The 14565-nt window shown below is 39.2% G+C and overlaps 1 protein-coding gene and 1 pseudogene across 1 annotated transcript in view; one reads left to right on the forward strand and one right to left on the reverse strand.

The window, feature by feature from the left end:
* The window catches only part of TRIM37 (tripartite motif containing 37), a 155867-nt gene that overhangs the window by 87844 nt on the left and 53458 nt on the right, over positions 1-14565 (forward strand). The window contains exon 19 of the mRNA XM_059997311.1: positions 1330-1638. Coding sequence (XP_059853294.1) covers positions 1330-1638 — 309 coding nt within the window. The remainder of the gene's footprint in view (positions 1-1329; positions 1639-14565) is intronic.
* Positions 13200-14235, reverse strand: LOC132414878 (palmitoyl-protein thioesterase 1 pseudogene; annotated as a pseudogene).

Below are 14565 nucleotides of genomic sequence, written 5' to 3' on the forward strand. Positions count from 1 at the left end.
ACTGCCACAGCTTCATACATCATTTATTCACAAGAATATGTTACTAGCAGGAAAGAAAAGACTGGATGGAAAAGAGACTTATTCCGTGACGCTGGAGAGCAAAGTTATTAATATTAAGATCACTGACTTTGGAGGCAGACTCCTTCGTTTGAATTCAAGCTCTTCTACGTATTATCTGTATCACCCAACATAATAAATCTCCCTATCAGGATAGAAAATCTCTGCCTCCGCTCCCCCCAGCTTTTGGATGAAACTGTGAGTCATGTGCCCACCCTAAATGCTCAAAGAAGAATGAGCTTAGACCAGTCCTAGACTCATATCCTCTGGGGCCGAACAAAGGATGGACCTAACCGTCCAGAGCACACTGCTGCCCACCTAATACCTGAACACAATCTGGGTTCTTTTCGCATGGTAGAAGTGGGGTGATAGCTGTTGCACACACTAGGATGCTACCTTGCCCTGTTATATGGCAGTAGATTGTTACAGTGTGTAAGCAGGTTCAGCTATCATTCCGAATTGTTCTTTTGTCTACTTAGGGTACCTATTGGTCCCCTGTTTGTTGGGGGGTGTGTGTGTTATTTTTTTGGGTAGGGAACTTGGTTTCTTTTTGCTTTGTGTCAGTCATAATGTTCTTTGATTTCCAAAATATCTACCTCATTTGCTCTTCCTGCATAGAAAGTGTGTGTTTTCCTTGGTCATTTCTCTCTTCTTAATATTTGGGTGGGCGAAAAGAAATTAAAAACAACTTTAACTACTTTCTCTTGGAAGAGTGAAAGCATTGTTAGTTTAGTGGCTGCAAAGACTCAGTGACAAGGAACTAGTTTTTTATGATATTCCATGGCACTTAATAGCTATATCTACATTGGATGATAGTTCAGTAAATCAATTTTTTCAATTCAGTTAGCATATATTTTTTATATAATATGTATAGCATATTAGACTAAGTGGCTTCTAGGTTTATGTTTTTTCTGTTTTTTTTTATTGTGAACATAATAAAAGCTCAGTATAGAAAATTTGAGAAAAGTGGAAAACTATAAAGAAGAAAGCCCAGGCAGTAGGGCAGCTTTTAAAACTTTTAGAAGTAAATACATAATTCAGATTTGAGTGATTATAATGTGACCCAGATTTTAACTTTGTAGGTGTGAATAGAGTAGGATACTTGTGTCTGTCTTTATTTTCATTAATGGGATTTAATGCATGCTTTTATGTTGATACCACCTAAATCACCTTAAGTTATTTACACCTCAAATTTGCTTATAGTCACAGTATAGAATGGTTTCATGAATGTTAAAGTCTATATTAACACGACTTGTCACTTTCTCTCTGAAGCATCGTGTTCTCGAAAAGATAAAGACCAAAGGAAGCAGCAGGCAATGTGGCGAGTTCCCTCTGATTTAAAGATGCTAAAAAGACTCAAAACTCAAATAGCTGAAGTTCGATGTATGAAAACTGATGTAAAGAATACACTTCCAGAAATAAAAAGCAGCAATGCTGCTTCTGGAGACATGCCGGCAAGCCTTCTTTCTGTTGACCAGGCAGCTCTGGCTGCATGTGGAACCGAAAACTCTAGCAGATTACAGGATTTGGGAATGGAGCTCTTGGCAAGGTCATCAGTTGCCAGTTGTTACATACGAAACTGTAAGTGAAAAAGATCCTATTAGTTTTATTTCTCCATGTGTCATTTGGGAAGCTAGAGGACAGGTTATTTTCAGAATAATAATATTCAAACATCTCCCTCACAATGAATTAAGACTACAAATGCAAACAGCCTTTTCTCCCATCCAAAACTGACTCTATATTTTCTGCTGTGTAATAGAGCTAACATTTCTTGGTTGCTTATTCTATATGGGTCAGCAAACAAGACAAAATCCTTAACCTCGTGGATCTTGCATCCATGTATTCATGTGATAGGAATTGGACATTAAAATGTGTAGACAAGTAAAGATAATTTCAGTTGGTAAAAAGTGCGTGAAGGAAACAACAGAGTGAGATGGGCAGAGCAAGTGAGGTGTGTGCTATTTTAGTTAGGGTAGTCAGAAAGTCTCTCAGGAGGCAACAGTTGAACTGATATCTGAAGGTTAAGAAGGTGGCAGCCATGCAGAGATCTGGGGGAAGCATTCTTCAGGGTAAACAGAATGGAAAATGCAAAGTCCCATATAAAGGATTTGCTCTGCATGTTTGAAGGCTCGAAGGAAGACCATTTTGGCTGAACATGCTGAATTAAGCAGAGGCGAGAGTGACAGGAAATAAGTCAGAGAGGTAGGCAGGATCTAGGTCAGGTAGGTCTTATAAGACCTCAATAAGGAGTTTGAGTTTTATTCTGATTTTAGGAGAAAGTCTCTAGAGAATGAAAATCAGGGGGGTGTTTATGATCTGATATACCTTTTTACAGAGATGACTGACTTTGTTGTGTGAAGAAGGGTCTGAAAAGGGTTGAGAGTGGGAGTTGTGAGACCAGTAAACAGCCTGTAACAATAGCTTGTGTGAAATACGGTGACTTATTCTAGAGTTACTACACTGGGTAGGTGGGCTTGCTCATGCTCTTCCAGCCTTTCTTAATTCTCCCAAGGATGGTATATAACTAGTACTACTCTAGATACATAGGACAGAAGTTAATCTATTACATACAGTAGATATTTTAGACCAGGAAGGCTCAGTTCTTTCCCACAAACCTCGTAAGAAAGGTTTAAGGGAAAGAAAAAAACTAAGAATGATGTTTCAGTGTTTGGTCTAAGCAACTTAGTGACAGGTGGTGTCATTAATTGAGACACAAATCAAATAAGGAAAAAGACACAAATCAAATATGGGGATTGTTGTGCCATAGGGGCAGGAAGTCGGGAGTTCTTTTTTAAACATACTAGGTTTGAGATGTCTGCTAGATACTCTAGTAAATATCTCATAGGCAGTTGAGTGCTACATAAGTCTGAAGGATATGGGGTTAAAGCTGGATATAAACAGTTGGAAGTCAACAGTATCAGATGTTGTTTAAAGCCAGGGATCAAGTATGAAGGGAATTTAAATGGAGAAATTTTGGTTCTGGGCACTTAAATATTTAAAGGCCTGGTAATGAAGGGGAAGCCAGCAAAGGAAATTGAAAAGAGCAACCATTAAGGGCAGAGAAAAACTAGAAGAAATGAAATCTCAAAAAAATTTTTAAATGCATCTCAAAACAGTGGAGTGGTTGTATCATTGAGAGGTGTCAAAATGAAGGGCGGGTGACCCTTTTAAGAACCATTTCCATTTAGGGGTATAGCAGAAGTGAATGAGGTGAGAAAGCAGAGCATGTCTGCGCAGCTCCTTCAAGAACTGTCACAATAAATTGGGTGGTCCCTGGAGGGGTTGTGGAATCAGGAAAGAGTTTGTTATCTGTGTGTTGTTTTCTTTCATTTTCTTAAACGTATATACTTTTCTTACCTGGGTGTTTTTGGTGGTACATATACATAACATAAAATTTACCATTTTAACTTTTTTTTTTTTTTTTGCGTTATGCGGGCCTCTCACTGTTGTGGCCTCTCCCGTTGCGGAGCACAGGCTCCGGACGCGCAGGCTCAGCGGCCATGGCTCACGGGCCCAGCCGCTCCGCGGCATGTGGGATCTTCCCAGACCAGGGCACGAACCCGTGTCCCCTGCATCGGCAGGCGGACTCTCAACCACTGCGCCACCAGGGAAGCCCCATTTTAACTATTTTTAACTGTACAATTCAGTGGCATTAAGTACATTCACACTGTCGTGCAACAGTCATCACTATTCACCTCCAGAACTTTTTCATCATCCCAAACTGAAATTCTATATCCTTCGAACAGTAACTGGGCATTCCCCCTTTCCCCTACCCTCTGGTAACTACTATTATACTTTCTGTTTCTATAAACTTAACTATTCTAGATATCTCATATAAGTGGAATCATACAATATTTGTCTTTTTGTGTCTGACTTATTTCACTTTAGCATAATTTCTTCAGGGTTCATCCATATTGTATCAAGTGTCAGAAATTCATTTCTTTTTCAGGCCAAGTAATATTCCCTTGTATGTATGTGTGTGTGTATATATATATACACTACATTATGTTTACCCATTCATCTGTTGATGGACATTTGGGTTGTTTCCACTTTTTGGCTGTCATGAATAATGCAGCTATGAACACATGTGTGCAAATATCTGTTCGAGTCTCTGCTTTCAGTTTTTTGGGTATATACCTAAAGTGGGATTGCTGGTTCATATGCTAATTGTGTTTAATTTAAAAAAATTTTTTTTTAAATCATGGTAAATTTTACCACATTTTGTTAAACAAAATTTACCATCTTCACCTTTTTATGTGTACCTATCAATGGCATTAAGTACATGCACGTTGTTGTGCCAGCAACACCACCATCCATCCACAGAACTTTGTTTTTTATCTTGCAAGACTGAGTCTCTATACCTATTAAACGGTAGCTCTCCCTTCTTCCTCCCCCCATCTCCTGGCAGCAACCATTTTGCTTTCTGTCTGTATGAATTTGATTTCTCTGGGTACCTCATATAAGTGAAAACATAGAGTATTTGCCCTTTTGTGGTTGATTTATTTCACTTAGCATAAGCTTCTCAGGGTTCCTCCATGTTGTACCATTCAGTGCAAATATCTGTTCAAGAATAGATGTTTCATGAACAGACACAAGGAATATCTTGTGGGATGCTGATATTCTCCCTTTTTATGGCTGCATAATATTCCACTGTGTGTATATACTCATTTGTTCACCCATTCATCTTTTGATGGATACTTGGGTTGACCATGTATATGAGGATTTATTTCTGGGCTCTCCATATGTGTGTTTATTAAAATGGGATATATTAATGCTTGGTACTGATGGCAATAATACAGTGGAGATGAATAGGAAAGGGGATAATTGCCAAATACATGGGATTCTCTTCAATAAAGATGACAGTATAATAGAAAAATGAGTAAAGATTATGATTAGGTTGTTAACATAAGTAGGAATACAAAACGGCAGTAAATGTATGAAAAGATACTCAACCATATCTAGTTGTCAAGGAAATGAAAATTTAAAACCAAAAGAAATAATGCTTTTTGGATGGACTTTTGCAAAAAGTTTTTGTTACATATTTCTGCAGATACTTCCCCTCTTGTCACTTGTTTTTGTTTTCTGCTAAACATGAAATTTTAAATTCTTAAATTTCAAGATCTATTAATAGTATTCATGGTTTGGGGATTTAATGTTTTTATTTGGAAGGCCTTTTCAACTCCAAGTTTATAAAAACAACACTTATTGCCTTAGTTCTAGTTTTGTTTTTTAACTTTTTTACATTTAGGTCATTATTCCATATGTAATTTGTTTTTTCCATGATGGTGTGTGAGGTAATAAGTTCAGTGATCCACCCCCCTGCCCAACCCACCCACCCAAACGAAACATGTTTTTTGTGGGGTTTTTTTGTTTTTTTGCGGTACGCGAGCCTCTCACTGCTGTGGCCTCTCCCGTTGCGGAGCACAGGCTCTGGACGCGCAGGCTCAGCGGCCATGGCTCATGGGCCCAGCCGCTCCACGGCATGTGGGATCTTCCCGGACCGGGGCACAAACCCGTGTCCCCTGCATTGGCAGGCAGACTCTCAACCGCTGCACCACCAGGGAAGCCCACGAAACATGTTTTTTGAAGAATCTGCTCTGTTCAACAATATGGAACTCATCCTTTATATTATAGACCAAATTGCCGTATTTACATAGTTCTGTTTTTAAATTCATTCATAGAGGTTGAACCAGGTGAAATTGCCAATATGAGACTTTTTGTTTGTTTCTGGCCACACCACTCGGCTTGCAGGATTTTAGTTCCCCGACCAGGGATCGAACCTGTGCCCCCTGCAATGGAAGCACAGAGTCCTAACCACTGGACTGCCAGGGAATTCCCAAGAAACCATTTTCTTTCTTTCTTTCTTTTTAATATTTATTTATTTATTTGTGGTTGCATCGGGTCTTAGTTGCGGTGTGTGGGATCTTTCGTTACGGCACACGGGCTCTTTGTTGTGGCATGCGGGCTTCTCTCTAGTTGTGGCGCATGGGCTCCAGAGTGCATGGACTCCAGAGTGCATGGGCTCTGTAGTTGCACACGCAGGCTTAGTTGCCCCTCAGCATGTGGGATCCTAGTTCCCCGACCGAGTATCGAACCCGTGTCCCCTGCATTAGAAGGCAGATTCTTAACCACTGGACCACCAGGGAAGTCCCATGAAACTTTTTTTTAACATATAAAAAGAGCAATTTGATATTGTTCAACCAGATATTTGTTGTGTTGTGTACCAGACCCACACTTTTTTAACCATTGTAGTTTTATAGTTTGTAATACTGTGATATGTTTGCCTTCTTTTTTTTTAATTTTAATTTTCAAAAAATTTTATTGGGGTAATTTACAATATTGTGTTAGTTTCTGCTGTACAGCAAAGTGAATCTGTTATACAAATACATACAATCCAATCTTTTTTAGATTCTTTTCCCATAGAGACCATTACAGAGTATTGAGTAGAGTTCCCTGTACTATACAGTAGGTACTTGTTAGTTATTTATTTTATATGTAGTAGTGTGTATGTCTCAATCCCAGTCTTCCAATTTATCCAGCCCCACTCCCCGGTAACCATAAGTTTATTTTCTGCATCTGTAACTCTCTTTCGGTTTTGTAGATAAGTTCATTTGTAGCCTTTTTTTAGATTCCACATATAAGCGACATCATGTGATATTTGTCTTTCTCTGTCTGACTTACTTCACTCAGCGTGAGAATCTCTAGGTCCATCCACGTTGCTGCAAATGACATTATTTTGTTCTCTTTTATGGCTGAGTAATATTTGACTGTATATATGTACCACATCTTCTTTATCCATTCCTCTGTTGATGGACATTTAGGTTGCTTCCATGTCGTAGCTATTGTAGCCTTCATTTTATTTTTGTTTTCAAAACTTCTTTGATGGCTCTTACATGTTTACTCTTCCAGAAATTAATTTTGACTGGAATTGTGTTACATTTAATGCATTAATTAACATTTAATTTGAGGAATTGACATCTTTTCAGTACTAAAACATTCAAATTTAGGAATGTGGTGTTTCCATTTATTCAAGTCATCTGTTATGGACATATACTTCTTCAGAGTTTTAGTTTTCTTCATATAAGTTCTGCATGTGTCTTGTTATTAATTTCTAGGTATATTATAATTTAGGTTGCTGTTGTGATGGGATCTCTTTTTCCCCCCCATAATATTTTCTAATTATTAGTTACTGACATACAGGAAGACTACTGGTTTTAATATGTATTCAACCCACTTAGTGAACTTTTTAAATTGTTAAGTTTTTTAGTCAATTATATTGAATTTTCTATGTAGACAATCATATCATCAGGAAATAGTCATCGTTTATCCACTCCTTTCCTGCCTGTTTACTTTTCATATTGCATTGTCTAGGCTGGGACCTCAGAACAATGTTAACTAATAGCAATTATAGAATTTTTGTAATGTTTTCAACTCTATTTGGGAATTCCTTTAGTTCTTAATCTCATTAAGTTTGAATTTTGCTATATGTTTCAAAAGGTAGTTGTTATCAAGTTGAAAAATATATCCTTCTATTCCTAACAACAATAATGTTTAACATTTACTATAATGGTTAACATTTACTAAGTGTTTATTGTGTACCAGGTATCATTCTAACTATTCTGAGTCACATGTATTAACTCACTTAATCCCAACAACTCGATGAGGCAAGTTATTTTTATCCCCAATTTACAGATAAAGAAACTGAGGCACAGGGCATTAAAGGGTCCTAGAGTTTCACAGTGGTAATTGTAGAGCTAAGAACTTGAACCTTAAAGCTTGTGGCTTTCACCATTACACCAAACTACCTCTTTTCCTACTGTGAATGAAAAAATGTTGTGTGCCATATCAGTAAACAAAGGATGTTGCAGCTGCGTGAGGAAATTCAGAATGGGAAAGAGTCCTGAGGGAATTCAGGATGAGAAAGAAAGGAATGATTTCAATTAGCCCAGACTCTTGCATCTTCCCATACGTAGAAAAGTGCTAATTCATTAACTTGAGATATCTGTGGGATTTTTTGGGTTTTTTGATATTTTGTAACTGACTGTAATCTTTTGATGTGCCAACTACCTACCTGGTCTTTGTTGAAAAAACCCATATATATCCTGGCTCCTCCATTGCCTCTTTGGAACAGTCCCTCAGAACTATTCTGAGAGGCTGCCTCCCGGGCTTGAAGTCCTCAGAAACTCCGCCAAATAAAACATAATTCTCAACTTTTAGGGTGTGCATTTTTTTCAGTCAACACTACTTACTAAGAGTTTTTTTAAGTCAAGAAGTTGTGTAGAATTATGTCAAATGCTTTTTTATTGTCAGTCAAAACAATCATATTATTTTGCCCTGTTACTTTGTGAACACAGAGAATTATATTATTTATCTAATACTGACCATTGTTGAAATTCTAGAATGTGTCTTTCTACTTGGTTTGGTTTGTAGTTTTTTAATATACCATTGACCCTTGAACAACATGGTTTTGAACTGTGTGGGTCCTCCTATCCACAGATTTTTTTCAGTAAATCTGCAGCTGGCTGAGTCTTTGGATGCTGGACCACTGATAAGGAGGGCCGACTCTAAAGTTATACCTGGATGTTTGACTGCATGGAGGGTTGGCGTCCCTAATCCCCTATTCTTCAAGGGTTAACTGTACTGGCTGTTTTTAGTTTGCTAATACTTAGGATTCTTTTTTTTTTTTTGGCTGCGCAGCATACGGGATTTTAGTTCCCCCTACCAGGGATCGAACTTGCACCCCCTGCAGTGGAAGTGTGGAGTCTTAACCACTGGACTGCCAGGGAAGTCCTAGCTAATACTTAGGATTCTTGACTATGTAGTCAATAAGTAAAATTGAGCTATAGTTTCATTATACTATCCTTAACACATCTGAGTTCCAAATTTATGCCAATCTCGTAGAATAAATTCAGAAGCTTTTGTCCTTTTCTATGCTGTAAAATTATTTTAACATGTTATCTGCTCGTTAAAAGTGTAATGAAACTCATCCATAAAGCTATCTAGTGGTTCTTTCAGGGATAAAACTTTAACAGCCTTTTTCATTTGTGTGTTTATTGGTCTCATATTTCTGCTGCTTCTTAAATCAGTTTTCATAATTAATTTTCCTAGAAAATTAATTTTATTAGATAAATGTATTGGTATAAAGTCATTTGTTCCCTTAAATTTTAGAAACTTCCTCTGCATATGGGGTATTAACTTTTTCAGTTATATCATTGCTTATTTGTGTTTTATTTTTTCCCTTGATTTGACTTGCTAGAGGCTTGTCCATTTTATTCATGTCTTCAAAGACCTAGTTCTTAGATTTATTTCATCTACTGTCTTCTTTTTATTATGTTAATTTCTGCCTTTGTTTCTGTTAATGCATCACTTCTTCATTTTTTTCCCTTAACCAATAGTTTATGTATACTTTGCAGTGGAGAAATTGGTCATAATTTTTTCTCACAGCACCTTTTTTCCCCAGATGTACAATTCAGCAGTTTTTAGTATATTTACAAAATTGTGTGACAGTCACCATTATCTAAGTCTAGGACATTTTCATCCCTCCTCTTATTACCAAACTTAGGTTCGGCTGCTTGCTGCTCCAAAGCCAATAATTTGAGAGGCAAGTGTCAGTAGAAAGGAAAGGTGCTTTAATCAGAAAAGCCGGCAGTCTGGGGGGGACGGTAGACTTGTGTCCAGAGGCCAACTGCGAAGATCATGCTTAGCCATGACAGTTTTTTTTGTTTGTTTTTTTTTTGTTTTTTTTTTGCGGTACGCGGGCCTCCCACTGCTGTGGCCTCTCCCGTTGCGGAGCACAGGCTCCGGACGCGCAGGCTCAGCAGCCATGGCTCATGGGCCCAGCCGCTCCGCGGCATGTGGGATCTTCCCAGACCGGGGCACGAACCTGCATCCCCTGCATTGGCAGGTGGACTCTCAACCACTGCGCCACCAGGGAAGCCCAGCCATGACAGTTTTTAAGGGGAAAAATGGGGTGGGGGGGTGGGGGGGAACCTCAGTGAATCATCGAGGCAGGAGGTTGGATTCTGCATCATTCTCCAGTTTGTGTGCACATTGGCTGGCTCTCCCTTCAGATGTTATCTTGCCCAAGTGATCCCAAGCAGGATTGCTTAGGGGGGCTGTTGGGAGTAGAAAGCTAGTCATTTTTTTAAACTGCTAAATTCTTCATTCTTACTTCTTTTTTTCTAGGAAAAGAATCAACAAGGCATGGTGTGCATTCAGGAGAGCAAAAGTCAAGAGTTGGGTTAAATTGCCTAGTGATCTCATTCCTATAATTAGGTTCTTTTAAGGTTAGAGGGGAACAGAAATGGGCTAACAGGAAAGGGACAAAAGAGCTGCTTTCACTCTTGCTGTAAACTCCATACCCATGAGTTGTTATTCCCCATCTTCCCCTTCCCCCTATCCCCCTGATGACTGCTAATCTATTTTGTCTATGTGGATTTGCTTCTGGACTTTTCATATAAATGGAATCACACAATATGAAGCCTTTTGTATCTGGCTTCTCTGGCTTAGCATAATGTGTTCAAGGGCCATCTGTAATGTAGCATGTATTATTTCATTCCTTTTTATGGCTGAATGATACTTCATTGTATGTGGGTACCACTTTTTGTTTGATCTACTCATCAGTTGATGAGGGCTTGGATTTTTTTCCCCCACTTTTTAGCTATTATGAATAATGATGCTATGAACATTCATGTACAGTTTTTTGTGGGGACATATGTTTTTATTTAAGTATATGCTTAGGAGTGGAATTGCTGGATTGTATGAGAACTATGTTTAACTTTTTGAGGCACAGCCATACTGTTTCCAAAGCAGCTGCACCATTTTACATTCTTCAGCAGTATATAGGGTTCCAATTTCTCCATATCCTTATCAACACTTGTTATTGTCCATCTTTTCTTTTTCTTTGCCCATTGAATTATCTTGGCCTCCTTGTCAAAAATTAATTGACCATAAATGTAAGAGTTTATTTCTGGACTCTCAGTTCTGTTCCATTGGTCTATACTTCTGTCTTTACACCAGTACCACAATCTTGATACTATAGTTTTATGGCAAGTTGTGAAATCATAAGTGTGAGTCCTCCATACAAGAGTGTTTTGGGGTATTCTGGATCTTTTGCATTTTTCTATGAATTTTAGGATCAGCTTGTCAATTTCTGCAAAAAGAAAAAAAAAAGACAGTTGGAATTTTTATAGAGATTGTGTTGAATCTGTATTGTAGATCAAGTTTGGGAGTATTGCCATGTTAACAATATTAAGTCTTCCAGTTAATGAACACAGAATATTTTTCCTTTTTTCTTTATTTTCTTTCAAAAATATACAAGTCTTAACATTTCTTTGTTAAATTTTTCCCTAAGTATTTTATTCTATTTGATGCTATTGTAAATGGAATTGTTTTCTTAATTTCATTCTCGGCTTGTTCTTTGCTGATGTATAAAAAGTCAGTTGATTGTTGATCTTATATCCCACTACCTTGTTGAACCTGTTTACTACCTTTTTTTTTTTTTTTTTTTTTTCCGGTACGCGGGCCCCTCACTGCTGTGGCCTCTCCCGTTGTGGAGCACAGGCTCCGGACACGCAGGCTCAGCGGCCATGGCTCACGGGCCCAGCCGCTCCGCGGCATGTGGGATCTTCCCGGACTGGGGCACGAACCCGTGTCCCCTGCATCGGCAGGCAGACTCTCAACCACTGCGCCACCAGGGCAGCCCTGTCACCTTTTAATGCATCTCTTCTGCTTTCTTTTTATTTCTTTTTATCATTTTTCCATCTCCTTGAGTTTATGCATGTTAGGCCATTTAGTTTCCGTTTTTTCTAATTCTTTTTTTTTTTTAAGAAGCTACTCTTTATTTTAGACAACTTCATAGAATTATTTTCACACGTCCCCACTTCTTACCTTTCATCCTCTTAGTTGAAAAGTCTTGAGAGAGGTGAAAGAAAAATCACAGAGGGTAAACTTTGCAGCAGTAACAAAGTGCTTCCCCCAAGTACAGCTAACCGTTTCCGCAAACTGGCATTCTGCAGAACAGTCTTCTAAAAAGTGTTGCTAGGTTTTCATGGGATAAAGGAGTAGGGGCTAAGACGTCCACGCTCAAATAGTGTGGGAAATGGTAGATTAAGGTTGGTGTTCTGTACTGTAACAGGAATTCTCAGAGTCCTTAATATTCTAAGGTGGGTTGATCTTCAAGAGGAGAAAAGGGATATGGAATACTCCCTAAGCTTTTTGAGCAAACAATCTTTTTTTCACAGAACACAGCAGAAGTAGTTTGAAGTGTGCAGTAATCTCAGGTTTTTGAGCCGGAAGTTAGAAAGCCTGATCTCTTCACATTTTTCCTCCCATTCTTTGCTAATGCCAGCAATAGAGTGACTCTAGAATCCGGACCACAAGTCATATTTAGAAAGGACAGGTTCATCAAGGATGGAATGGAAAGAGCCAGCTACCTCCTCCTTTTTCATTTTACATTTTTCTTTAAACCTCCCCCTCCCCGTGTAAGCTAAGCAATAGGTACACTTCCTCCCTTAAGCAATCCTTGGCTGCTATTTCCCTGCTTTTGTGACAGAGCAACTAATTCATCACTACCTGAGGAGACAAAAACGTGCTACCAAGGCAAGATGGTGGGCTGCCGGAATTTGTCTAATAATAGCTAAAACACCACAAAAAGCAGCACACTCACAGAGAGGAGGACAGCCTCAAGAAATAATGTGGACACATCATCCAAGCAATACTTTTCCAAGCACTGGTCAAATCTCCACCAGCACAACTGAGAAAGCATTTATGTGAATACCTCAGGCCTGGGTACTGGCCTCTTGGTTTGAGATGTGGCTAGATTTTCCTGAGAAAGGCATCTGCCTTAGACTCTGTCTCATTGGTTTACTTTGTTCAGTCTCTTCCGGGCCTGGGCACAGTTCTGCCACTGACCTGCAGCAAACTCCTAATTCCTAAAACAGTGTGACCACATCAAAGAGTTGTAAAGCAATCTCCATGGTTATTTAGCTAATTAAACTTGCATTCAACATCATATGCTGATAGGATGAGGCAAAGGATAAGATTCCAATCTTGGGTCTTTCCAAGCAGGGCATGTTAGATGGTGACAAGAGAAGGATTAGTTGCTAGCTGGATCTGAGCTCAGGCTTGGCCATGGAGGGAACTGGTTTGGAAGCGTGAGGGGTTTCCTGAGCTCTGGTGCAAACTACAACGGTTTCACTCAAGGAAGGGTATGATGTGGGCATAAAACCATGCTTCAGACCGTTGAAGATGGTCCCCTTCGAGAGCCAGGAACACCAGCTGTCCTGCGTTGTCCATTGCCTTTAGCCCCAGGGGGTCCTGTGTGTACAGGGTGCTCTCCTGTAAGGGAATGATTTCCTTGGCTTGGCCACTTCTGTAAAATCCAAACCACTCAGAATCCACGGGGTCCACAGTGGAATCATTGAGGAATTTCACCACCACAAACTTCTTCAGGGCCATCAGGTTTTTCTTGTAGGACTCATTGACACCTCTCTCCTGATTAGTATCTGCCAAGAAGATGCTGTGGTTGCTATGTCCTTCTTTATGGGGTCGTGCCAATATTCTGCTTGCACCAGGCGTTCTTGTATAGCTTTGTTGTAAGCTCCAGCATTCACTGTTTTTCTGATCAAGTCACAGATGTGAGAGCTCTCTCCTGGGCAGTGAGGGAGTCCAAAAACACCTTGATGTTGTCCCTCAACTGAGATGAGATTGATCATAGGAGCATCTCTGAGCCACTGCCCTCAGAAATTGGCCTCCCTAGGAGAATCCCATAGCATTGTAGCCTTGCTGCAATTTAGGATCCTTAGCAAGAATCTGACACACCATTTTTACTTGGGAGTTGACATTCAAAAAGAAGCTGTTCTCCACATCCTCTACCAGGATCTTCCCAATCTCTAAAGATAAGACGTAAATTCCAGGTATTTTCTTGTCAACCATTTGTTTAATAGTGCCCGTGCTTAAGGGATTACAACAGCTGTCTCCCATCCCATGCCAGATCACCAGGGGCAGTGGCGCTGGCAGGTCGAGATGCCCCAGCACCGGGGAAGTGCAGGACCCCGGCAGGAAAGTGAGAGCCCTAATTAATTCATTTTAAGGCTATACATTTTCCTCTAATTACTGTTTTAGCCACAAACATCTTGAAGTATTATAATTGTGGCTTGTTTCTAATTTAGCGTTCATTTCTTTTTAATCCAGTAATATTCTACAGTTTCCAAGTGTTTTGGTGGTTATTGTTCTGTTGTTAATACTTAGTTTAATTAAACTGAGATTAGAGTTCATGTCTGGTACGATTCTCCTTTTGGAGTTCACTGATAATTTTCTACTTTTGTAAGTTGAGACTGTTCCACAAGCAGCAAAATAGGAATACCTTTGGCATAAAACCCCAAATAAACCAGTTGGGACCAGAGTGTTCTGTTTATTTTTGGACACAGTAGATGGGAATACCTTTCATGGATGATAAGATTAAATCTTTCTCTGACTTCCTAGGTAATAAGTTTTGTGCTATTTTAT

The sequence above is a fragment of the Delphinus delphis genome, chromosome 19 (assembly GCF_949987515.2).
Source record: "Delphinus delphis chromosome 19, mDelDel1.2, whole genome shotgun sequence".
NCBI classification, from domain to species: Eukaryota; Metazoa; Chordata; class Mammalia; order Artiodactyla; family Delphinidae; genus Delphinus; species Delphinus delphis.